The following is a 27,462-nucleotide window of genomic DNA, read 5'->3' on the forward strand; positions in this document are numbered from 1 at the left end:
CGACACTTTTTCCTGTCGCGGCCCGTAACGGCACCGCCTCCGGGTATCGGGTGGCGTAGTCTAGGATCACCAGGATGTAGCGGTGGCCCCGGCTAGACTTGGGTAGGGGTCCCACTATGTCCATGGCAATCCTGCGAAAGGGCACATCTATGATGGGGAGGGGTATCAGGGGGTTGCGATATGTTACCTTCGGGCTGTGCAGTTGGCACGTCGCACACTGCCGGCAGTAGTCCTCGACAGCCCTCTTGACGCCCGGCCAGTAGAATCGGGCCACAATCCGCTCCTGCGTCTTCTCGCGGCCCAGGTGCGCCCCCAACAGGTGGGTGTGGGCAAGATATAGTACCTTGGAGGTGTGAGTCTGGGGTACCAGCAGCTGCTCCACCTTCTCATCGTTGATCCTGCAGACACGATACAGGAAGCCATTCTGTACGTGGAAATATGGTAAGGCCGGTCTACTCACCCCGTCTTGTGGGACGCCCTCGATATACACTGCAGCCTTCCAGGCCTGGGCAAGGTTGGGGTCTTGTAGTTGGGCGGCGCCAAACTCGGTTGGGGCCCTTTCTGTCTCGGGTTGGAACTCCGAAAATTCCCTGGTGCTGCTGGATTCGGGCCCCAGGGGTTGCTGGGGGGTCGGGCCCTCCTGGGCTGTGTCCGTGGTTCCCGTGTGGGGTCGCGCTGTGGGTCGTCTCCCGGCGGGGGTTGTGGTCTCCTCTCCGTCACTCTCCCCGGACGGGGCTACCCAGACCGGGTGTGGCCCCCGGTGACCCCGACGGCGGGATGGGGGGTTGGCAGCGGCCCTCCCCGGTGTAGGCCTCTCATCCCAGGAGCTCCGGAACAGTGGGCAATCTCGCCCCAACAGCACTGCCACCGGCAAGTTTTCCACCACGCCCACCTTCCCTGTGAACTGCCCCCTAGGGGTGGTTATTGTTACCTCGGCGGTGGGGTAGTGCCGCACATCGCCATGTATACAGGTGACTGCGATCGTTTCACTGCGACTCTCTCCGGCTAGGGTGGGTCTCACCAGCGTAATGGCGCTCCCGGAGTCCAGCAGGGCCTCGGCGTCTTGGCCCCCGATCCTGATGGGTAGTCTTGGGGCTGCCGTGCCCTGGTGGGCCCAGCAGGTGGTGAGGTAGTGGCAGGGTCTGCCACTCTCTGGAGCGGTGGCCATGGACTCCTCCCTGCCGGGGCAGTCCCGGCTTAGATGGCCCTCCTGGCCGCAGGAGAAGCACCGCCTCATCTCCCTCCTCCGGCCCATCTCCGTCCGGGCGTCCTCCTTCCACTGGGGTCTGGTCCGCGGCTCCGGTCGGACCGCCGCTGGAGGTCTTCGGGGGCTGTCCGTTCTCGTCGCACGGATCATCTCCTGGGCCACCTGGTGGATCTCGAGGAGGTTGACGAGGCCATCAATGGTCCGGGGCCCCTGTTGGGCCACGTACTTTTTGAGTTCTGGGGCCAGGCTCCGGGCACAGCGGTCCAACACCACCCGGTCGAGGAGGGCCGGTCCGTCGCCCTCCACTAACCAGCTCTTGGTCAACCGCCCCAGGGCCATCACCTGGGCCCTCGCCGGGAGGGCGGGGTCATAGATCCACTGATGGAACCTCTGTGCCCGGGCTGGCAGGCTGTACCCATACTGGGCGAGGATGGTAGCCTTCAGGGTGGGGTAGACATGGGCCTCAGCAGGGGGTAGGCCTCGGTAAGCCTTCTGGGCCTCCCCGCTGAGGAATGGTGCCAGGATGGAGCCCCAGGCTTCGTGGGGCCATTTCTCTAAGTGGGCCGTCCGCTCAAAGGTCTCCAGGTAGGCCTCGACCTCGTCGTCCGGCGTTTGCTTTAGTAGCACATCCTTTGGAGCTCTGGCGTGTGTCACCGACCCCGTCTTCTGGCACAGTTCTGCCACGGCTTTCTGCAGGGCGCCTTGGGAGCGCAGTAGGGCGTTTATCGCTTCCTCCATGGTCTGGCGGGTCTGGATTTAATTTTTTTTTTTTTTTTTTTTTTTTTTGGTCAGGCCTCTCTCTCGTGGTAGCTTGAATCAGACTGCCTGCATTCTCCACCATATGTGGTGACCCGCTGGTAGAGAGAGAGAGAGAGAGAGAGAGAGAGAGAGAGAGAGAGAGAGAGAGAGAGAGAGAGAGAGAGAGTTTAATTAAAATGTTCATTCACGTGCGGAATGCGGCCGCACGCGTCTCGCCCCGGGGGTTGCTGGCCATGGTGCTGATTCTCCTCCCGGTCTCTCTCCAAGGTGCCGTTCTCTTAGATAGGACAAGGGAAAATATTCAGAGTCAATCAGCATCCCCAGCTCTTGGCGCCGGCGCACGGGCCGTTCCACCCCAGTGGTGTACCGATCCCTGGTCGGGCCACCACAGTAATCATAAGACATTCTCCATACACAAAGACAAGGCAGATGTGAGCAGTGTAATCATTAATCATCAAACCAGGTATTTGCGATATAATGGTACAATTCTCCTTAATTCTCCTTGTAGGGTGTGTTGGGTAGGAGAAGGGATTAGAAAATGTGAGAATTGTAAAAACTTACTTGAGGTTTTTTTATCTCCTCTACCTGTCTATTCTTTCCTATAGGTCTACCGACCGTTCGTTCTCTATACGCCAGATTAGCAGGCTGTACGGAGAACATTTTAGAACTTCTTACAAGTGTTGAGAAAATGAAAGGAAAACATAGGTAAATAACTCGAAGGGATTAAGAAAAATCCAGAAAACACATCGACGTTTCAGATTACCATTTTATTACATTCAGCATTTGACTGACGGCGGAAGTCTAGAAGAAGTTTTCGATTTTTAATGAATTTTAAACAAAAAAAAACACGTTTTCACTATATTTAGTGTAAGAATATTACAGCAATTTAGAAAGAGTAGCATGGCTACAGATTTTGCTTACCCAGCAGGTGAAATCCAAATAAACTACATTTGGATTTCTGAATTATATACAGAAATTAACGTTCCAGTACACAATATATTTCTCTGAAAGACAGGCAAATAATTTCATACTTATTACATTATATTGGACTTTATTTTCTGACTTGAATGGATATGACAGGCACTGTAAATATGTTGGCAGAAACATTCATGAGAAAAAACATTTATAGGAATATACTGCATATGATTTTACTAAAGAATACACTTGTAGATTTTTCCAAGAAAAGAGATTAAATGGTTTATTATATTTTTATCTTTTTGTTGAGAAATAGTACAAGCTAGCACATTTACATACATTAAATTGTCACATTGCAAATGTGAATGTTTTACCCCATCTTGTGCATTTTCCTCCACATTGTATTTTCCATTGCACTTTTCATGTCTAAAATTGATTACCAATTGCCAAAATGATATTGGCCGCGTTTCCCGATAGCGAACGTTCTTAAGGAGTTAAGAACGCTCTAAAGAAAGGTTCGGCTAAGAAGGATCCTTAAGTTACAAGTGTTTCCCGAACACCTTCTTAGTGGCGTTCTTAAGACTGCGGAAGGGTTGAAAGAACGTTCTTAATGGGAGCTGTCCACCCCCTCAGTGCTGGATTCAAAACAATCGATGCCAGGCTAATCGATTGTTCCACATAATTACATGCTCCCAGATTAAGTTCTGATGTAACAAGTGGCGTCCTACAATAAAACAACACTGAGAATGACGCGCGGGGAAATGAGGCGCCAGAACGCGATTATAATACTAATTGCGGGCTGAATCCACACTTTTCTTTTCTAATTTGCCATGCGTAGGCTATGTAACAGGGTAGGAATTTCCTCATTTTCGGGGCAAAAAGGCCTTTGAGTGAAATAAGAGGATGTGGAGAATTACTTGACTTTAAAGTTTTGATTTTAGTATGAATCAGGGGTGAAAGTGGATTGAAATTCTTGCCGGTACTACTACCCCAACCATGGGGCACTTTGGCAAAGACAGACCCTATGAGACAGACAGCAGAAAATTGGCTTGAAACCGGCTACGGTTTGCAAGCCTACGGCCTGGTCGCAAGAGTGCAAGAACCGGGAACATCTGACATCCCGCAGGAAACGCGAGTGAGGCCGAGGGAGGGAGGCGGAGGCCGGAACGGGACTCTTAGCTCGCTGGATTTGACATGGACTCTTTTAACACTGAGACATTTTAATCTGTTCTTAACTTGTGTTTTAGTAAGTATAATAAATCTTGTTTTTAACCTTCCGTCTGCTTGTTGTTTTGGGTCAACAACTCCCCAGTAGAAATCATTGGAGTTACACTCCACACCCGTTTATTTTGTGTGCGAATCATGGCCAATTACACAAATATAACAATAATAATAAATGCTTAAACAGGAAATAAGGTGTTAAATAACTGTGGAAAGGGTGGAGGTCTGACTTGAACCTGAGGCTTCCACACGAAAAACGGTAACATTAAACACTACACCATCTACTGCCTGCCGACTCACGGAGGATTTACGCCATAAATACACTAATCATTTGGGTGTGCTAGCTACAATTTATAGGGCCTCCTGGACTCCTGGATGTTTAGTTTAGGATTAGGTTTACACCTTATTTTTTAGAGGCTAGTTGCCTACAGCCATAGCCTACTTTGGCCATTATAATTTAGCATGGCTGTGATTATTGTTTCCTAATAGGCTATATACATATTTTCCTAATTACGAACGTTAAGAACGTAACGTTACTGCGCACGAGTATCTAATTTTAGCCCCCACAATAAATAAAATACGTTTGCTTGAAAACGGATCTCACAGTTTTGTTTATTTGACTCTTTTATTTCCACTGCAGATGCTGGTTGAGAAACGGTGTCTCATTCTCCTGTACGCAAATGCACAGTGATAAAGGAATCTTTACTCTTTCATCTTTAATCTGCCGTGCTCAATTTAATGTGTCAGTTGCCTGATGCGGCTGGATCTGCAAGCGTTTGGTCGCTACGAAGCCTGTTAAGTTGGCCGGGTTTCCCGATAAAGAACGTTCTTAAGAGATAAGAAGGCTCTTAAGAACGCTCCGGACCCTTCTTACAAAACCTTCTTACGAAAGATCATCTTAGGCTAAGAAGGTGTTTCGGGAAACACGTTTGCTTCTTTCAGGAGGCCTAAGAAGGTTCTTAAGAACGTTCTTAGCTTAAGAACGTTCTTAACGCGTTCGGGAAACGCGGCCATTATTATTATTATTTTAATAAATTGATTTTGGATGTTTCCATTTTTCTCCCAATTTGGTAGCCAATTGTACCCTTTCTAATCCAAATAGTGTCTCATCCAAATAGATCTGCTAACCCTGACAAGTCCCTCCCTCTGGAGCATTATGCCGCTCCACGAGAGCAGGACCGGGAATCGAACCCCGGTCCTCAGTGTGCAACTGCAACAATCTGCAACTGCAAGTCCTTAAAGCTATTCTTGAAGCAAATATGCAGCTCAGTAAAACCAGCAGGAAATTAACTTGCCTGTAGTATAAACTTTACATTTAAGGGCGGGGGAAATCTGGAGGTAGGACTAAGGTACAGTTTGAGAAGGTGTGTTTTTAGTCTGTGTCAAAATAGGGGGAGGGATTCTGCTGTCCTGACAGTGGTAGGCAAGTCATTCCTGAGGACGACTACACCCTGGACCGGCTCGCCCCAAGGACAGAAAACAAAAACAAACTAAATACAACGTATTACTGCATTTTTAGGTAGTTCATTAAATGCTTATTAAATTGGCTCCACTTGCCCCCTTCCCTTTGCTTTCGGAGGAGTCATCATCCTCGACTTGGAGCATGGCCCAGCACAGCTGAGCCTTCAGTTGCAGCGCACATTGTCGGTGCGGGGTCGCTTGGAAAGAAGAAGAAATAGGTTCGGTTAAAATCGCCCTTCTGAGACCTAGTTCTGCGACCACGATCAGGAGAGCCAGGAATACTGCAGACACGAGGCCCACGGCCACTCTGGCGCCTTGACGCTGCTTTTCTTGTTGTTTGGCCTTGGTCAGGGCCCCCAGCTCTCTCTGCTGTTTGTGGATCCTGTCTCACTTGTCTCCTGGAACAGTGAAAAGAAGTGAAAGCACATAACCCCACCTAATTAACAGGTTTTAGCTGAGATAAGTGTCTCTACCTGTCACCCCCCGCTACCTTCCATCCTTTGTGGAGGGGCATCTCCTGGAAAGGTCATAGCCCTCCCTGCCATTAACTCAAAAGCGATGAGTTGTGTCACTTTATTGGGCAATGCCCTGATCCTCCACAGGACGGCAGGCAGCGATCCATGCCATCCTTTTCCCGTCTCTTTGATTGCTGCCGCACGTTTTTATTGTCCGGTTCAGTCGTTCCACAATTTCTGGTCCTTCCATCCGCTTGCTTCTAGCCCAGAGCACAAACGTATGTCAGTTCTCCCACCCAGAACCGTAGGTGGAAAAGCTTTTCTGCATCTGGCAGGCGAAAGGAGACAACTGCTCTTTTAATCCAGTGAAGCCCTCTTCCTCTTCAGGCCCCCACTCCAATTTTTCACTTCCTGGTTTCCCTCCTTTCAGCATCCTCTGCAACGGCGACACCAGCTCCCCCAAAGTCTTGTACAGATAATCTGTAGTAATTGGCTAGGCCCATAACCTGTCTCAGTCCAGTTACTGTCGTACTGCAGTTACTGCAGGGAGGCCTGTAGAGCAGTGGTTAAGGTACATGACTCGGACCCGCATGATCGGTGGTTTGATCCCCGGTGAAGCCACAATAAGATCAGCACAGCCGTTGGGCCCTTAACCCTGCATTGCTCCAGGGAGGAATGTCTCCTGCTTAGTCTAATCAACTGTACGTCGCTCTGGATAACAGGCTCTGGTAACAGGCTGTGAGCACATCAGCTGAGGGAGTCACTCCGTAACCGGACTATCCTCTGTTTATTGGGATACCAGTAACCAGACTATCCTCTGTTTATTGAGATACCAGTAACCAGACTATCCTCTGTTTATTGAGATACCAGTAACCGGACTATCCTCTGTTTATTGGGATACCAGTAACCGGACTATCCTCTGTTTATTGAGATACCAGTAACCGGACTATCCTCTGTTTATTGGGATACCAGTAACCGGACTATCCTCTGTTTATTGAGATACCAGTAACCAGACTATCCTCTGTTTATTGGGACACCAGTAACCGGACTATCCTCCATATCAGAGTAAAAAGTCCCAATAGTTAAGTGAAATGAACATACATTTGTAACAAATGAAAAATAACAAAACACTTAAATCAAATAAATATTTTAAAGGTTAAACATTTTCGTTAACATTTTCTTTAAGCACTAAAATATATATGGTAATTAGCTCAATGGTCTTATCAGTCCTTTATTTACGGCCCCTCACTAATCACTAAACTACCAAAAACTATACAAAACGTAACTATCTGCATCATAAAATTGCATATTTGTAAGTTGTGCATGACGAAGATAACGTTGTTTTAATGATAATTAGACTAGCTTGCTTGCACGCAAGTACTGAGGCTAGTAAGGCTAGTAGGCAGTATTTGATAGACTTTCAATAAGGAATAAATAAAAAATACAAATACAAATACTAATACTAATACTAATACTAAAATACTAATACCAGCCAAAAAAAGCCACTTTCGTGACTTTAAAGTGTGCCTTTTTTGTGCCTGGTAAAATGGCCTCCGTAGGACCTCCTTACTCCTTCTGAACCTCCATATCCCAACGCACAGAGAGCGATGGATCTTCTCCCATGCATCCAGCTCGGTCTTCCACAGACTGGCCCTCCTGCGGATGACCTTTGACACTTCGCTCTTGTCCCCATTGGCCAGGCTGATGCTGTCCTTGCAGATGAAGAAGAGGTCCATGCCGATGAAGAAGGAGTTGAAGGCAATGGACCCCACCCTGGCATACTTGCTTAGGGCGAGGGGAGTGCCCTTAGTCAACTGCCTGATATTGGTGAGATCAGCCACCATGTTAGGGACGTTTCGGGCAACTTTGACTTCCTGAGTCACCACCTTGACTGCACTCGAGGCCACCTCTTTGGCTCTGACCACCTTTACGGCAGAAGCACAATCCACTAAGACATCTATCCCTTTAGCCACGCCACCTGTGGTTCTGGCAAAAGTCTCTGTCGCAACATCCAGCACATCTGGCACTGTGTTGGGTATAATGCACCTGGCCGCTTGCTCCAGACACTCCAGCATAGTCTCCACGTCTTTAAAGTAGCTCTGGAAGATTTCCTTGATCTTCTTTCCGTGGTGAGCGTTGACCGAACATTCGGTGATACCTGTAATTATGCTGTTCACGCCACTGGTGACCCCCAATCCCGTGCCGACCATCGTGAGGGGCAGCGATGCCCCCATCGTGAAAGGGGCCAGAGCCAGGCCCACGATGGATGCAATGCCTCCCACGAGGCCCACACTGCTGCCCGCCACGCTGGAGATGCTGGCCCCCATCTTCATCCTGTCCAGCTGCACAGCTTCTTCCTCCAGATCCACCAGGAACTGCTTCATCCTGGAGCAGCGCTGGCTGAACAGGCCGATGAACCGCTGGGCTGATCCCCTGAACAGGTAGGTCATCCTGAAGTGCCGGTCTAATCTAAGGGGGAGAGGTTTCACTATGAGCCAGGGCTCCAAAACATTTTACTTTACACAATAGATCTCTGGGTAATTTGTCCACTCCCTTCTTGTATTACATTTGTATTACATTTATTTCCACAATATGATAAAAATACATACAAAAAAACAGTTTGCAAAAACGTACATTAAAAAACCTCTAGTGATCTGTAACAAAATTGTATGGAATGTTAAGTTATGAAAGAAGACCGTGGGGAGAAGACCAGACTGGAGGCAAATAGGCCCCAAAACAAGCAGGAGCTGAAGAGGGCTGCAGTCCAGGCCTGGCAGAGCATCACCAGGGTAGATACCAGCACCTGGTGATGTCCATGGATCATAGACTTCAGGCAGTCATTGATTACAAAGAATTTGCAACAAAATATTGAATATGATTACTTTCTTTCAGCTTGTGATAATATGGCCAATTACTTTTGGTCCCCTAAAATGGGTGAACTATGTGTAAATGTGGCTGTTATTCCTACACCTTTAACCCAACATGGATGTAAAAACCTTTAAACGTTTGTTTGTTGGAGTACAGCGAAAACCAAAAAAAAAATTGTCAATGTCCAAGTACTTACGGACTGCACTGTACATCAGATGCCTTGAGATTAAGGATAGGCCTAGTAATTACGGCCAGGAGTTTGTCAAGGAAGTCACAGATACTGGGAGTTTTGCCATTTTTTTGTGTGTTCCGTGACGTTCCCCTTTTTTTGTGGTTTTCAGCAGTTTCGGATGGGAATTCTCAACAGTACCGCAACCTTCAGTGTATAGCCTCATGCCAATTACGGGGAGAAACAAATGTATACAGATTCTGGAATGAGCAGAGATCAAGATTTCAGTTCTTGTCAGCTGCTGTAATCAAACGTTTCCCCTCCCTGACACCAGTGTTTATACGCAGTGGTCCTTCCCTTGTTACGGTAACATCATTGACAACTGGCACTCCATCAAAGACTCAAACCTCACAATGTACAACATATTTTTCCAAAGCAAACTTAACTGACGGTTAAGGTATGTAAGAATGTTTTATTTTAGTAATGCAATTTGAGCATGAACTTTGGGCAGCCTGTGACCTACAGGCTAAGGTACATGACTGGGACCTGAAAGGTTGATGATTCAAGCCCCATTGTGGCGACAATAAGATCCACACAGCTGTTGGGCCCTTGAGCAAGGCCCTTAGCCGCACATTGCTCTAGGGGGTTGTCACCTGCTTTGTCTAATCAACTCTGTCCTTTCTTTTCCAAGAACAACCTGCTTGACCCCCATCAGTCTGGCTTCAGACTGGCCACTCAACGGAGACAGCACTCCATCCACTTCCCGGTGGATGTCAGAACAGCAGAGTCTCTGACCTCCTTCAAGCGCAGACTGAAGACCCATCTCTTCAGGCTACACCTTTACCTCCCCAACTCACAATCACCGTGATTAGCCTTAGACCGTAATGGCACTTATGTATAGATATCGTTACTTGTACAGGTATTGTTGTTTTTATTGGCTGTTGTATTGTTGTCTTCTAGCTGCCAACTGTGGTATGCTAGTTTGAAAGTTGATTGTACTCTTCAAGGGTTCTGAATTTCTGTATGTTTACACTAGGACTCGGAACAGTACTGTCCTCTCAGGTCCACTTTTGCTCTTGTGCTCTTGTGTTTGATTTGCACTTTGTTGTACGTCGCTCTGGATAAGAGCGTCTGCTAAATGCCACGTAATGTAATGTAATGTAGTGTAATGTAACTCCTTGCTGCGCGAGCAGCCTCTCTCTCCTCGGTCCTGATTCTTCTAGACCTCTCTGCTGCTTTTGACACTGTGGATCTCTCCATCCTCCTGTCCTCCCTGTCAGCAACAAGGATTTGCGGCACAGCCCTGAACTGGATTGAGTCCTACCTCTCAGGTCGCTCCTTCCAGGTTGCCTGGGCTGGTACAGAATCGAAACCTCAGCCCCTTGCAATAGGAGTTCTCAGTTCTTGCTTCTTTTCTCTCTCTACACTAGATCCCTTGGCCCTGTTATTACTGCTCATGGTCTGTCCTACCACTGCTACGCTGATGATACCCAACTACAGTGGGAGCAATAATTATTTGATCCCTTGCTGATTTTCTAGATTTGCCCACTTACAAAGAATGGAACTTTTTATAATAGGTACATTTTAACATTGAGAGACAGAATATCACAAAATAACCCACAATAACAACATCATATGAATTTAATAAATTTATGATCGTATTTTTGCATGAAATAAGTATTTGATCCCCTACCAATCAGCAATAATTCTGGCTCCCACAGACCAGTTCGTTTTCCATTAAGAAGCACTCCTAATCTCAACTCATTACCCAAAACACCTGTGTCAACTCCTTACATCGTTATGTAGCTGTATAAAAGACACCTGTCCACATAATCAATCAGATTCCAACGTTTCCACCATGGCCAAGACAACGGAGCTGTCTAAGGACATCAGGGACAAAATTGTAGACCTGAACAAGGCTGGGATGGGCTACAAGAAAATAAGCAAGCAGCTTGGTGAGAAGTTAACAACTGTTGGAGCAATTATTAGAAAATGGAAGAAACACAAAGTCACCGCCAATCTCCCTTGGTCTGGGGCTCCACGCAAGATCTCGCCTTGTGGGATATCAGTGATCATGAGAAAGGTCAGGGATCTGCCCAGTACTACACAGGAGGAGCTTGTTAATGACCTGAAGGCAGTTGGGACCACAGTCACGAAGAGAACCATCAGTAACACACTACACCGTGAAGGATTAAAATCCTGCTGCGCGTGCAAGGTTCCTCTGCTGAAGAAGGCACATGTACAGGCCCGTCTGAAGTTTGCCAAAGAACACCTGGATGATCCAGAGGAGGCTTGGGAGAAGGTGATGTGGTCAGATGAAACCAAACTAGAGCTATTTCGCATCAACTCGACTCGCTGTGTTTGGAGGAAGAGAAATGCTGAGTACAACCCCAAGAACACCATCCCCACTGTGAAGCATGGAGGTGGAAACCTTATGCTTTGGGGGTGTTTCTCAGCTAAGGGGACAGGACGACTTCACCGTATCGAGGGGAGGATGAATGGGGCCAATTATGGGCGACAACCTCCTTCTCTCAGTGAGAGCACTGAAAATGGGTCGTGGATGGGTCTTCCAACATGACAATGACCCAAAGCATATGGCCAAGGCAACAAAGGAGTGGCTCAAACAGAAGCATATTAAGGTCCTGGAGTGGCCTAGCTAGTCTCCAGACCTAAATCCCATCGAAAATCTGTGGAGGGAGCTGAAGCTTCGAGTTGCCAAGCAACAGCCTTGGAACCTTAAGGATTTGGAACCTTAAGGACTTGTCAACTCCTCCCTGTCTTCCGGCTGTTTTCCGGCATCCTCCAAGAGGGCCCACATCACTCCGCTGCTAAAAAAGCCTACCCTGGATCCCTCCATCATCCAGAACTACCGCCCGATATCTCTTCTTCCTTTCCTTTCTAAAACTATAGAACGAGCCGCTTCTACTCAACTTTCTTCCTTCTTTTCTAACAACAACCTGCTAGACCCCCATCAGTCTGGCTTCAGATCGGGCCACTCGACAGAGACTGCGCTCCTCTCCGTCAGTGAGTCACTTCATGCCGCATGAGCAGCCTCCCTCTCCTCTGTCCTCATTCTTCTAGATCTCTCTGCTGCCTTCGACACTGTGGATCACTCCATCCTCCTGTCTGCCCTGTCAGCAACGGGCATCTGTGGCACAGCCCTGGACTGGATTGAGTCCTACCTCTCTGGTCGCTCCTTCCAGGTTGCCTGGGCTGGTTCGGTATCGACACCTCGGCCCCTCGCCACAGGAGTTCCCCAGGGCTCAGTCCTTGGCCCACTTCTTTTTTCTCTCTACACTCGCTCCCTTGGCCCTGTGATCACTGCACATGGGCTATCCTACCACTGCTATGCGGACGATACCCAACTCTTCGTCTCGTTCCCGCCGTCTGATACGCAGGTTTCAGCCCGTATCTCTGCTTGCCTGAGGGACATCCAGAGCTGGATGGACAACCACCATCTAAAGCTCAACCCAGGTAAAACTGAAATGATATTCATCCCTGCTAATACCTCTCTGGATCTCTCCATTTCCCTCGGGGATACCACACTCACGCCGTCACCCAGTGCAAGGAACCTCGGCGTGGTGATGGACAGCAGACTGTCCCTTTCCGAGAACATTGCGGCGGTGACCCGGTCTTGCAGGTTCTTCCTATACAACATACGGAGAATCCGCCCCTTTCTCACCCCCTACTCGACCCAGCTCCTGGTCCAAGCGATGGTTCTGTCCCGCCTGGACTACTGCAATTCCCTCTTGGCTGGCCTCCCAGCGTCCGCCATCAGACCCCTCCAACTCATCCAGAATGCAGCAGCTCGTCTGGTCTTCAACCTTCCCAAATACTCACACGTCACCCCCCTGCTTACTTCCCTCCACTGGCTGCCTGTCATGGCTCGCATCAAATTCAAAACATTGGTGCTAGCCTTCCAAGCAGTTAAAGGGTCTTCCCCAGCTTATCTGCAAAAAATCATCAGACCCTACACCCCTGCCAGACCTCTTCGTTCAGCCTCCACAGGCCGCTTGGCACCTCCCCCTCTCAGAACCTCCACCTCACGCTCACGACTACTGTCTGTTCTGGCTCCACGGTGGTGGAACGAACTCCCCGTTGAGGTCAGAACTATAGAATCTCTCCCCACCTTCAAGCGCAAGCTGAAGACACACCTCTTCAAGCAGCACCTCTCCCCATCCCTCCCTACCTCCCTGTGAACCTTAATTGTTGTCTCTGTGACTTGCTTTGTGTATCGGTATTTTAGTTGGCTAGGTAAGCAGTGTTTGGATAGTTAACTTTGGTGACTTTTACACTGTTTGTTTGTTTGTTAAAAAAAAAAAAAAAAAAAAAAGGAAATGGCCCTTGTCCTTATCTTTGTTGTACAGGTAGCAGTTGAAATTGTACTTACCTCTAGGGTCTTTCAGCGAACTTATCCCTGGTTATGGGTATGCACTTTGTTGTACGTCGCTCTGGATAAGAGCGTCTGCCAAATGCCAATAATGTAATGTAATGTAATGTAATCTGCAAAGAGGAGTGGACCAAAATCCCTCCCAAGATCTGTGTAAACCTGGTGAAAAACTACAACAAACGTCTGACCTCTGTGCTTGCCAACAAAGGTTTCTCCACCAGGTATTAAGTCCTATTGTTCTATGGATGAAATACTTATTTCATGTGAAAATATGATATTAAATTTATAAAATGTATATGATGTAGTTATTGTGGATAATTTTGTGATTCTGTCTCTCAATGTTAAAATGTACCTATGATTAAAACCTACAAAATCAGCAAGGGATCAAATAATTATTGCCCCCACTGTATATCACACACAATGAATTTACTGTAAAATGTCTCTGTCGACATTAAACCTCATTAAGGATCAGGATGTACTTACCTGATGCTCATCAGGTCAGTCAAATGTTCATACATGTTCTGAATGGCTTCGTTGGTCAAATTTGGGCATGGGGCTTTCTTTGTCCTAGGAAGAATGAGAAAAATCCAGCAATGAATTTTGAAATACACAGTTTGGTAAGTATAATGGATTCAAAAATAATGCCACCAACAATCATTCCAGGGTCAAAGTCACTTAGATCACATTTTGTCCCCATTCTGATGGTTGATGTGAACATTAACTGAAGTTCCTGACCCATATCTACATGATTGTATGCATTGCACTGCTGCCACACAAACGGCTGATTATTATATTAACTTTTTCATGTGATTATCCAAAGTAAAAATGATCCAAATAAAGTCTTCAGTGGGTGCATATTAGTACTATATGTGTCATGAATGTAAAACTAATAACTGATACGGTCTGTATACATTAAGACACAATATACAGTGCGGAAAGTATTCACAGCGCTTCACTTTTCCCACATTTTGTTATGTTATAGCATTATTCCAAAATGGAATAAATTCATTTTTTTCCTCAAAATTCTACACACAACACCCCATAATGACAACATGAAAGAAGTTTTTTTGAATTTTTTTGCAAATTTATTAAAAATAAAAAACTAAGAAATCACATGTACATAAGTATTGACAGCCTTTGATCAATACTTCGTTGATGCAGCAATTACAGCCTCAAGTCTTTTTGAATATGATGCTACAAGCTTTGGGCAGTTTCGCCCATTCCTCTTTGCAGCAGCTCTCAAGCTCCATCAGGTCGGATGGGGAGTGTCGGTGCACAGCCATTTTCAGATCTCTCCAGAGATGTTCAATCGGATTCAAGTCTGGGTTCTGGCTGGGCCACTCAAGAACATTCACAGAGTTGTCCTGAAGCCACTCCTTTGATATCTTGGCTGTGTGCTTAGGGTCGCTGTCCTGCTGAAAGATGAACCGTCGCCCCAGTCTGAGGTCAAGAGCGCTCTGGAGCAGGTTTTCATCCTGGATGTCTCTGTACATTGCTGCATTCATCTTTCCCTCAATCCTGACTAGTCTCCCAGTTCCTGCCGCTGAAAACCATCCCCACAGCATGATGCTGCCACCACCATGCTTCACTGTAGGGATGGTATTGGCCAGGCGATGAGCAGTGCCTGGTTTCCTCCAAACATGACACCTGGCATTCATGCCAAAGAGTTCAATCTTTGTCTCATCAGACCAGAGAATTTTGTTTCTCATGGTCTGAGAGTCCTTCAGGTGCCTTTTGGCAAACTCCAGGCGGGCTGCAATGTGCCTTTTACTAAGGAGTGGCTTCCATCTGGCCACTCTACCATACAGGCCTGATTGGTGGATTGCTGCAGAGATGGTTGTCCTTCTGGAAGGTTCTCCTCTCTCCACAGAGGAACGCTGGAGCTCTGACAGAGTGACCATCGGGTTCTTGGTCACCTCCCTGACTAAGGCCCTTCTCCCCCGATTGCTCAGTTTAGACGGGCGGCCAGCTCTAGGAAGAGTCCTGGCGGTTCCGAACTTCTTCCATTTACGGATGATGGAGGCCACTGTGCTCATTGGGACCTTCAAAGCAGCAGAAATTTTTCTGTACCCTTCCCCAGATTTGTGCCTTGAGACAATCCTGTCTCGGAGGTCTACAGACAATTCCTTTGACTTCATGCTTGGTTTGTGCTCCGACATGCACTGTCAACTGTGGGACCTTATATACACAGGTGTGTGCCTTTCCAAATCATGTCCAATCAACTGAATTTACCACAGGTGGACTCCAATTAAGCTGTAGAAACATCTCAAGGTTGATCAGTGGAAACAGGATGCACCTGAGCTCAATTTTGAGCTTCATGGCAAAGGCAAAGGCAAAGGCTTATGTACAAGTGATTTCTTAGTTTTTTATTTTTAATAAATTTGCAAAAATCTCAAAAAAACTTTTTCCACGTTGTCATTATGGAGTATTGTGTGTAGAATTTGGAGGAGAAAAATGAATTTAATCAATTTTGGAATAAGGCTGTAACATAACAAAATGTGGAAAAAGTGAAGCGCTGTGAATACTTTCCGGATGCACTGTATATGCACACATGCAGAAACACAGGGGAAAGGCTTCAAGGGGTGAATGTATTGGGGAAAATATTTCTGCTTACCTATAATTGCTTACCATTCCAAGAAATGATATACTTCCTGAACTGGAAAAAAAAGAAAATATCAGCTGTGAAAATTGTTTCCAGTCTTCCTAAACTGATTTCCATCACTGATTCTAGAGTCTGTCTGCAAAAGGGCCATTCCATGTCAACTCCTCGAGGCTGCACCACAGCAACTCTTTTTCTCTTTTCCTCTGTCTTGATAAAGTAAGGGAGCGGGATTCGAGGTCCAAACAGGACCAAGTTGGGTTCTACAAGTCACAAGACATGAGATAACCACTGAATGTTTTCTGGGGACGTCCCAAGAGACCAGGGACGCACCCCAGAGGAGGAAGGGGTAAACCATAAAGGGACTCCCCGGCAATTTAGGCAATGAAGAGAACAACCTATAAGAACCGGTGGACAATTTTAATCTAAGACCTTTGAGGTAAAACGTATAGGACATAGGTAGCCTACGCAAACTGTGCCAGGGAGGAAAACTACGCAGGCTCCCAACAGCAATAAAGCATACCTAAAACCTGGGAACGGCAAAGTGAACACGAGACAAACGAGACATCCAATCTCCTAATCCACTGACAGAGTGGGAACACTGGCCTTAATACTAGAATACACAGAAGCATTTAGAATTCAATTTTGATTCAAGCAGTCTTACCAACATCCATCCATTATCTGAACCCGCTTATCCTGAACAGGGTCGCAGGGGGGCTGGAGCCTATCCTAGCATACATTGGGCGAAAGGCAGGAATACACCCTGGACAGGTCGCCAGTCCTTCACAGGGCACACACACCATTCACTCACACACTCATACCCACAGGCAATTTAGACTCTCCAATCAGCCTAACCTGCATGTCTTTGAACTGTGGGAGGAAACTTGAGTACCAGGAGGAAACTCACATGAACATAGGGAGAACATGCAAACTCCGCACAGAGAGGCCCCGGCAGACGGGGATTCGAACCCAGGACCTCCTTGCTGTGAGGCGTCAGTGCTACCCACTGCACCATCCGTGCTGCCCAGTCTTACCAACATTTACAATTTAATTTTACTGAGGAAGCAGTCTACCAACATTGTTCTGCCCTCAGAATTATTTTCACAATTTATGATGTTTTAAGTCATTAATGTTGTATTTGAGTATTTGCATCACACATACTCAGTAACAGTTCCACGGAGAACCGGACCTTTATTTTGAAGTGTGATAGCGGGTTGCATGTTTGTTTATATCCCTAGTAATGGTAGCTACTGCAGCAGAAAGAGATGGTCGCTCACACGGTGAACATTGTCAACTTTCTCACGCTCACGAAAGCAATGGTTGTAAGTTTCACAGTGTGTTTCATGATATAAACAAACATGCATACGTAGCATAAACTTGTATAAAGTAAAGTTTGATGGTTTATTCTACTGGATAGTGATCCGTCCGTTAATCAGTTAATGTAATGTGTGGACTCGCGTGTACATGCTAGCAATTGATAGCAGGCTAGTCTATTGTTTATGTGAACGGGCTCATTTTCGACGCGTAGTTTACGTTCATATATCAATGGCTAGATGCAATGCCGATTATTAGTATCGTAATTTGATGTACAAGACAACTGAGTTTCTGTATTATTTCTGTTACAGTTTCACTCTTGGTGTTTCACCCTACACTGAGAAAAATAAAGGAGCAAGGCGCTCATATCCTGGCTCAAGGGAAAATACCTGAGTTTGGCTTGCTGTTTAACTGTGCTAACGTAGACTAGGCTACATAACGCATAGGGAGAACAATACAAACATTTACAACTTAATTTGACCGAGGAAGCAGTCTTACCGACATACATTTTAATAAACGACAATATTTACAATTTAATTCTCCTGACTACACAGGGTTACTTTTAAAAAGGAGACGGGAATACATGAAACACATTAACCCACTAATTTAACAGGAATGCTAACACAGTGGTAGGAAGTGTACACAAAACAGTGACGGGGACCTCAAGTCATGGAACCCCAAGCTTATCGGTGAGTTCGCAAAGCTCTCCTCTGGGAGGGGCGATACTCCCAACAACCATGCACACCACTTGAATTGAGGAAAGTCAGCAACCACAGAGATTCACCAGACGGTCGACTAGGCTCAACAGACCGCGCAGGAGACTTACGAGAAAGCGAGCTAAAAACATGAGCAGCACCAAGGGTCTCCCGCACGGAGCCCTGGGCTAACTGGGGTTCACAAAGCTCTCCGCTGAGAGGGGTGAACATTCCAGAACACGTGTCATTAACCTTAGTGTGACGCATAACAGATCGGCACTAAGAAGGAAACGAAAAGGCATAAGCCACCCGGGTATGAGGTTCATGCGAACGTAACCCGACTACACCATCCGCCACCGGTTACGAACAGCGACTTAGTGCTGTATATCCAGTGACCGACAAAGACGACACAACCACAAAAACAATGCATTGCGACAAAACGCAATACCTCGCTATACTAAAGTAAATGTCAGATGGCTGCCAAACTGGGAAACCGCACTCTACTGAAAAGACACATAATGGCACCAAGACCAATATCCACCTACGGATAGAGGAAATATTGACCTCCCCTGACACTTGATCAAAACTGTAGGGAGTCTGAACCAATCTTAATTACCAGCGGGTCTCAGTACTCCTAAGTCCACTTCAAGTTAGCCTAAAGCTCCTTACTTCCCAAAGGTAGCTTTTAAACAAGACGGAATCAAACTATATGGACAAATAGCCAATGAGAGCAAGCGTGCGGAACAAGGGTGCAATAACCTCAAAACTCTTAACACTTGGCGTAGACTGTAGGAAGCTGCGACCGGGGTCTCAAACTCCCAGAGGAATCCCATCTTCCTACGGTCTCTAACATTCGTGCACCAAAATAAATGTGAAAGTGAAGATCATCCTCATTACCCTAAATTGACAGAGAATTGCTACGTGTTTAGCTCCCATAGACTCCGCCATGATAGGTCATAAAGAATCGGCAGTCACACCTCACATAATGCACAAATGAAAATAAAATAACGTGCTATGGTGAATGCAACAAACAAACCCCGATTCAAAGAGAAACAGGGCTTAAATAGACAAGCACGCAGCTAACCTTGATCAGTAATCAGACCCCACGCGGCAGGCAATTATAACCATTTACCATTTTGCTAGGTCATATCTCCAAAAGTAAACAGTATTTTTAATGTAATTTTATTTCTAAATTAGAGTCATCGGAGAGGACTTTCTCACCGTGTAAGGATAAACACATTACTAATAACATTAGCTGAGATATTAAACATTTATTTGGCCATTTTTGGCTCATTTAGAGCTGACCAATGTCAGAAATTTCATCCGACCCTCCAAATAAATTGAAGTTACATCCTTCATCTTTCATACATGGTCGACATTGGCTCAAGCGGTACGAGTAGTCATCTGGCAGTCAGAAGGTTGCAGGTTCGATCCCGCCCTTGGTGTGTCGAAGTGTCCTTGAGCAAGACACATAACCCTCAAATCCTCCTGACGAGCTAGTCAGTGCCTTGCATGGCAGCCAATCACCGTTGGTGTGTGTGCGTGTATATGAATGGGTGAATGAGAAGCATCAATTGTACAGCTCTTGGGATAAAGGCGCTATATAAAAGCCACCGATTTACCATCTCAATCAACTTTTCTTGAAACATTACTCAGTGAGTTTTGCTTATAGTTGCAGTAATGGGACAGCTAATGGTTCCTCTTCATAATCAACATTTAATTTGGCATTTTATACTTAATACATAAATAAATAAATAAATAAATAAATAATCATATTTAAAACATTTTAATTACATTGTGAAGTGGCTTGGTAAAAGTGGAAGGTATCAATGATCTGCTGAGGAATCAAGGAGTATGTTGATAGGGATTGAAACATTAAAAATACCTTATCTGGAGCTTCTCACACAACTCCTGGGAAACCTTCAAGTAGTTCTCCAGCTGGAAAGTCAGCAGGTCCACGTTCACCAGGCTGGGCATAAAGAATTCGCTGTCGTCTCTCTTGAAATGGATCAAAAGGGGACAGGCTCGCCTGGTGGCGGTGATGACTGAACGAACGGCATCAGCGCTCACCCCCTCAGGGAGCTGGCACACCGGATTCTCCTCCTCGAAGACAGAGAGCGACGTGACCGCCAGCATCTCCACAGCCTCCAGTAACGGGGTCAGCTTCTCAAGCCCCTTCAAGGTGTCTTGGAGCAGGCATCCCAGCTCCTTCTCCAGCTCCTGGGCCCTGCTCTCCGCAGTCCCCTTTGTGACGTCTCGCATCCTCTTCAGCTCAGACTTTCTCCGTTGGAGCCATTCTGAGTGTCTGTCACAGAACTGCTGCACCGTGTGAATACAGCCCATGGTGTCTGAAATGTAGCCAGCAGCCAGCTGATCCAGTTCCTCCCTGCAAGGCATTGACTTGGTATTGAATGATTGAAGTAACAAGGAACAAACAAGAATTTTACACTTTATTCATTGAACAGTTAGTAGCTTCAGTAGTGGGTGGAAGAACCATACACAGTTACAACAGCCTGCCACCTCAATACCAACAGGAGAATACACTGTTTGACATTGGCAGGGAAATTAGGTACATTTAACCACCCACATAATCAGCTGAGCTGCTCATCCCACAAATGCATGATCCTAACAAATGGGACATTATTGTCAAGGGCAATTAACAGGCGTTCCGATTATATAAGATATTTATACAAGATCTGGTACATACAATGTATTCTCAAACACAGAACAGGAAGACACTGTATGATTTAACGGGGAATATTGGACACCTTTACTTATCTCACCGTGTATGGACCATGATCATTGTCTGGGGCTCTTGTTCAGCGCTGTCCGAACTCGAACTTCAGCAAAGTTGAACAGCCTCGTCTGACTGGAATCTTGTTCAGCCACCTTCCGTAATAAAATATGAGCGAGTGCAGAGGAAGTTTAATATCGCTGACAAGAAAAAAATAAAGAGCATGAAAACGAAACCTAGGTTGGATAAAACATTATCCGTTAACTGAAGTAAACATTAAACTACCGTGGCAAAAACATGAAAACTTCACATTCAATCGAAGACCATTACCAACATATTTTCCTATAGGGTAGTGCTATTATTTTCCGCCACACCACATTGTCTTCTATGCTGTAGGCTACATTTATTATTTTATAAAAGATATAAGTTTCCTCGACCGCATGCAAATCTGAGATGAACTTACTTCTCTGACGGCTCTCTCGGCAACAACACGGCTGTGGTAGCGGGTTTGGTATTCAACTGAAACCCAAGTTTAATTTCCTGCTAATCTGTTCATCCACATCTCTGCTTACCGCCCACTCGCAGTTGTGGTTTCTCATGCAGTAGCTGACATCCTGTTGAAGCAGAAGACAGCACATTCCTCTCCAGCAACCAAGATGTTTTTTCGGGGCAAATAATGTTCTTGACTGGCCAAATCAATCACCTAATCTCAACCCAATTGGGCATGCATTTCACTTTCTGAAGAACAGACTGGAGGCAGATAGACCCCAAAACCAACAGGAGCTGAAGAGGGCTGCAGTGCAGGCCTGGCAGAGCATCACCAGGGTAGATACCAGCACCTGGTGATGTCTGGGTCATAGACTCCAGGCAGTCATTGATTGAAAAGGATTTGCAACAAAATATTGAATATATTAAAGTGTAATTTTATCATTGCTAATTTGAACAATCTAAGGTTAGGGCTTGAGCCAGTCTGTTTGTTGTATTGCTGTTGTATTTCTGTTAATCGCTCATACTGGTTGCATACCTGTAGAGTGATTGAACGTTTGTTTTGAAATTTCTGAGTTTGTCAGGAGTTTGTCAGGAGATTAGCGCTAATTTGATGCTGCTGGTGCTTTAAATAGGCGTCTTCAGAGCGTCGCTCCGTCCCAGTTTGTTATGTTGTTATGTTTCACCCCATCCCAGTCTGCTCTCTCCCCCGAAGACACCCCCTGCGACATGGGCCTCCACGGCGCCGGAACCCTTCCAACCTCAGCTACCCCCCGCTGACCCCCTGTGAGGACTTTGCTGTCACAGGGGGACCATGGAACTGCCAGTCTGCCACTCGGAAGGCTGACTTCATCCCTGCGTATGCCTCCCTCCTGTCCCTACAATTCCTTGCCCTAACTGAGACCTGGATCACACCTGACAACACCGCCACTCCCGCTGCCCTCTCATCCTCCTTCTCCTTCTCGCACACTCCCCGGCCTTCCGGCCGTGGCGGTGGTACTGGTCTTTTAATTTCCCCCTCGTGGAAATTCTCTGTTCTCCCCCTCTCTGACCTGTCCATATCCACTTTTGAATTCCATTCTGTTGCAGTATCCTACCCTACTAACCTTTTTATTACAGTTATCTATCGCCCTCCAGGGCCCCTGGGAAGCTTCCTTGATGAGCTAGACACCCTTCTCAGCTCCTTCCCTGAGGATGGCACCCCGCTGATTCTCCTTGGAGACTTCAACATCCACCTTGAAGCCTCCCAGGCTGCTGCCTTCCTACCGCTACTCCACTCCTTCGGCCTCTCCCTGCAACACTCTCCTCCAACCCATAAGGCAGGCAATGTCCTAGACCTTGTCTTTGTGAGGAACTGCTCATGCTCTGATTTCACGGTTACCCCTCTGCATACATCTGATCACCACTTCATCTCATTCTCCCTCCCTCTTCCTCCCCATCCTCCTCCCCCTCCTCCCACCTACCCTTCCTCAGCCCGCCGTAACCTCCGCTCCCTCTCACCCTCTTCCTTTGCCACCACTGTCACCGCCTCACTCCCCCCTCTCGAATCCTTTTCCAAACTCCCCGCTGACTCTGCATCTACCACCCTCCTTTCATCTCTCTCCTCCGCCTTTGACTCCCTCTGTCCCCCTGTCTCAAAGCCGCATCGCACATCCCCCCCGTCCCCTTGGATATCTGACACCCTCCGTACCTCCAGGGCCAGCCTCCGCGCAGCGGAGAGGAAGTGGAGGAAATCCAGAGACGCTTCAGACCTCACGACTTACCAGTCTCTCCTGGCGGCATTCTCTTCCGCTGTCACTGCCGCCAAAGCAAAATACTATCAAACACAAATTCAGAACTCCGCTTCTAACCCCCGGAAACTTTTCTCTATTTTCTCCTCTCTCCTCAACGCACCGCCTCCTCCTCCTCAGTCCTCCTTTGCTGCTGATGACTTTGCTGATTTCTTCGATGAGAAGGTCACAGTCATCCGCAGATCCTTTACAACCACTGCCCCCCTCACTGTGCCCTTCCCCCCCTCTAGGCCCATCCCTTCGTTTTCCACTTTCTCCCCCCTTACAGACTCTGATGTTTCTCAACTCCTGCTCTCCCACCGCCCTACAACCTGTGCCCTTGACCCTATCCCCTCTTCTCTTCTCCAAACTATCACACCTGACATTCTCCCATTTGTCACCTCCCTTGTCAACTCCTCCCTGTCTTCCGGCTGTTTTCCGGCATCCTCCAAGAGGGCCCACATCACTCCGCTGCTAAAAAAGCCTACTCTGGATCCCTCCATCATCCAGAACTACTGCCCGGTATCTCTTCTTCCTTTCCTTTCTAAAACTATAGAACGAGCTGCTTCTACTCAACTTTCTTCTTTCTTTTCTAACAACAACCTGCTAGACCCCCATCAGTCTGGCTTCAGATCGGGCCACTCGACAGAGACTGCGCTCCTCTCCGTCAGTGAGTCACTCCATGCCGCACGAGCAGCCTCCCTCTCCTCTGTCCTCATTCTTCTAGATCTCTCTGCTGCCTTCGACACTGTGGATCACTCCATCCTCCTGTCTGCCCTGTCAGCAACGAGCATCTGTGGCACAGCCCTGGACTGGATTGAGTCCTACCTCTCTGGTCGCTCCTTCCAGGTTGCCTGGGCTGGTTCAGTATCGACACCTCGGCCTCTCGCCACAGGAGTTCCCCAGGGCTCAGTCCTAGGCCCGCTTCTTTTTTTCTCTTTACACTCGCTCCCTTGGCCCTGTGATCACTGCACATGGGCTAAATGGAATGTTCACACATCTTTTAATATCACTCTGTGTGTGTAGATCACCGTTATCTACTTAACATTATCATCATCTTGCTGCTAGGAGCCTACCAAAGTAACCCAATCACCTGTATGATACTGCTACTTTGGGCTGGTCTCTGAAAGTGAAACTTGTATTTCTGTTTTTGACTTCTTTTAGGTTTCACTTTCCCAGAAACTCTGCTGTTATCAGAAAGCTGCTCCTCCACAGCCAGGGCCTTTCCTTCCCTCACTGATTCTAGAGTCTGTCTGCGCTCTACAAATGCAAAAAGGCCATTCCATGTCATGTCAAAAATGTTTGCTCCACAGCAACTCTCGTTTTTTTTTTTTCTCTCTGTCTTGGTAGAGAATGGTGAGATATAGACATCCTGACAATTGAAGCTTCATACTCCATTTTTTTTTTTTTGCCGGTAGAGCCATTTAAAATGTGCACATGTGACAATGAAAAATGCATCACTGCATAAAATGAGAACCAAAACGTTGTAAGGAAAAACCATATTTCTTTGGAAATTTGTATTTTGGGGTAATTGCATGTGTAGAATTCATATCTGGTCTCAGAAAACATGCATCGATTTTGGTATTGGAGATATTCGGTTAGGGGCGGCACGGATGGTGCAGTGGGTAGCACTGCTGCCTCACAGCAAGGAGGTCCTGGATTTGAATCCCCGTCGGCCGGGGCCTCTCTGTGCGGAGTTTGCATGTTCTCCCCGTGTTTGCGTGGGTTTCCTCCGGGTACTCCGGTTTCCTCCCACAGTCCAAAGACATGCAGGTTAGGCTGATTGGAGAGTCTAAATTGCCCATAGGTATGAGTGTGTGAGTGAATGGTGTGTGTGCCCTGCGATGGACTGGCGACCTGTCCAGGGTGTATTCCTGCCTTTCGCCCAATGTATGCTGGGATAGGCTCCAGCCCCCCTGCGACCCTGTTCAGGATAAGCGGGTTAAGATAATGGATGGATGGATGGATATTCGGTTACTAAGGACCAATTTTAGTAGGTATATCTCCATAGTATTCATAGTATTTTTAGTGCAATTTTATTTCTAAATAAGAGTAATCCGAGATGACTTTCTCATTGTGTAAAGATAAAACACATTAATAATAACATTAGCTGAGATATGACCCATGGACATTTTAAATTTGGCACATTTAGGCCCGCCCGTAAACCAGTCAGAAATTTCATCTGACCCTCCACTTTTAATATGTTGAATTTACATCCTTAAACTCAGTCTTTTCTAGAAATATTTAGCTGGTACTCAGTGGGCTTTTTTTCATAATCAACATTTAAGTTGCCATTCTATGCTTAATAAATAAATAATCAAATATAAATGTAAAATATTTTAATGACATTATGAAGTGGCTAGGTAAAAGTGGAAAAAATTTACGATTTGCTAGGGAATCAAGGAGTATGTTACGCTGTGATTTGATTGAAACATTAAGAATACATTTTCTGGAGCTTCTCACACAACTTCTGGGAAACCCTCAAGTAGTTCTCCAGCTGGAAAGCCAGCAGGTCCATAAAGAATTTGCCGTCGTCTCTCTTGAAATGGATCAAAAGCGGACAGGCTCGCCTGGCGGCGGTGATGACTGAACGAACGGCATCAGCGCTCACCCCCTCAGGGAGCTGGCACACCGGATTCTCCTCCTCGAAGAAGGAGAGCGACGTGACCGCCAGCATCTCCACAGCCTGCAGGAACAGGGTCAGCTTCTCAAGCCCCTTCAAGGTGTGCTGGAGCAGGCATTCCAGCTCCTCCTCCAGCTCCTGGGCCCTTTTTCCCGCGGTTACCTGGGTCACCTTGCTCCACATATACTCCCCGAAGGCCTTCAGACAGTTTTTAGATTTTAGGATGTGGTCAGCTGTGAAGTTGATCTTCTCCGCTCTGTCAGTGATGTCTCGCATCCTCTTCAGCTCAGACTCTCTATGTAGGAGCCATTGTGAGTGTATGTCGCAGAACTGCTGCACCGTGTGAATACAGCTCATGGTGTCTGAAATGTTCTCCCTGCAAGGCAATAAGAGCTTACATTGTTGATTCACATCGACACTCTTTCAGTCATATTGGCCAGTTCCCCTACCTCCAACCAGTGTGTCGGAGAGCACTATTTCAACTTTAGGCTGTATTTAAATAATTATTTGGCATAATGATTCAATTTGTCTCCTTGTATTCAGGTGTACTTGCAAGTCTTGGTCCGGATGTGTTCCAGAGCTTGAGGTGGGGAAGTTGCCGTCAGCTTCTGTGAATCCTTCTTAGCTCACTATTCACTAACATTCCTGTTGTTTTTCTTTGTAAGGCATTAGACCTATAAATACTTAAATATTGTAAAAAATATACATGCAATGAAATAATAGTTCATGTCTGGAATTGCTTTGAAAAACAATCAATCTCAGGGGTTTTATAATTCATGTTTTTAATTAGTCTGCTCCCAAATACATTCCATTATGATAATTCTTTCCAATAAAGTTTTCTTTTCAGAAGCATATTTACATTCATAAACTCCTCAAAAAAAGTTTTTTTGAGATATGATCAATCTGAGTTTGGTTGATCATATCTCCCTTGTCACTGTATAATTACCATTGTATCATATGTAATTGGAAAGCCTGTTCATTTCCCTTTACAGTGATGTCCCATTTGTCAGGATCATGCATTTGTGCGATGAGCAGCACAGCTGATTATGTGGGTGGGGTCCCCAGTGAAATGTGCCAAATTTCCATACCAATGTCAAACAGTGTATGATCGACCCTGTGTGATTAAACTGGGAATATTGGACACCTTTACTTATCTCACCGTGTATGGTCCATGATCATTGTCTGGGGCTCTTGTCCAGCGCTGTCTGAACTCGCACTTCAGCAAAATTGAGCTGCATCGTCTGACTGGAATCTTGTTCTACCACCTTCTGTAATGAAATATGAGCGAGTGCAGAGGAAGTTTAATATCGCTGACAAGAGAAAGCGCATGAAAATGAGACCATAGGTGCGACAAAACAATATCCGTTAACTGAAATAACATTAAACTACAGTTGAAAAACACAAAAACATTCAATGTCACATTCAATCGAAGACCAAAAGCAACACATTTTCCTATAGGGTAGTGATATCCCTTATTTTACACCACTACTTTGTCTTCTGTGCTGTAGGCTACATGTATTATTTTTAAGTTTCCTCGACTGCACGCAAATCTGAGATGAACTTCTCCACGGCTGTGGTAGCAGTTTCGGTCCATTACAAATCTGCTGTCTGAAAGTTCTGACTTTTATAGGCTTCAATTTCAAAATCTTGACCCTCATCCAGACCCAGCCCTTTCCAGTGATGCCTGAAAGGCAGCTGTGCCTGCACACGCACACAAGTATCTTCACATTTCCATGTATACATTATGCCCATGCGTCTTATTATGAACGTGTATTTACTGGTTGTTTTACTTTCACT

At 46.4% G+C, this 27,462-nt stretch overlaps 1 protein-coding gene across 1 annotated transcript; it reads right to left on the reverse strand.

Annotated features, from left to right (window-relative positions):
- Positions 1–6,301: 6,301 nt before the first annotated feature.
- On the reverse strand, positions 6,302–26,838 carry LOC133114972 (apolipoprotein L5-like). Its single transcript, XM_061224677.1, has 5 exons — positions 26,825–26,838; positions 25,828–26,041; positions 19,939–20,297; positions 7,557–8,487; positions 6,302–6,454 (listed from the first exon to the last, which is right to left on the reverse strand). The coding sequence occupies exons 1-5, from the start codon at positions 26,836–26,838 to the stop codon at positions 6,302–6,304; spliced, it is 1,671 nt and encodes a 556-aa protein (XP_061080661.1).
- Positions 26,839–27,462: the final 624 nt, after the last annotated feature.

The sequence above is a fragment of the Conger conger genome, chromosome 16 (assembly GCF_963514075.1).
Source record: "Conger conger chromosome 16, fConCon1.1, whole genome shotgun sequence".
In the NCBI taxonomy this organism is placed as follows: Eukaryota; Metazoa; Chordata; class Actinopteri; order Anguilliformes; family Congridae; genus Conger; species Conger conger.

Excerpts from the sequence above, each read along its gene's own strand:
- LOC133114972 (XM_061224677.1), bottom strand. Across the intron at positions 20,298-25,827 it reads TGTGGAGCAAGGTGACCCAG|GGGACTGCGGAGAGCAGGGC; the intron begins GTAACCGCGGGA and ends GACGTCACAAAG. Across the intron at positions 6,455-7,556 it reads TACGGAGGCCATTTTACCAG|AGGATGCTGAAAGGAGGGAA; the intron begins GCACAAAAAAGG and ends TCGCCGTTGCAG.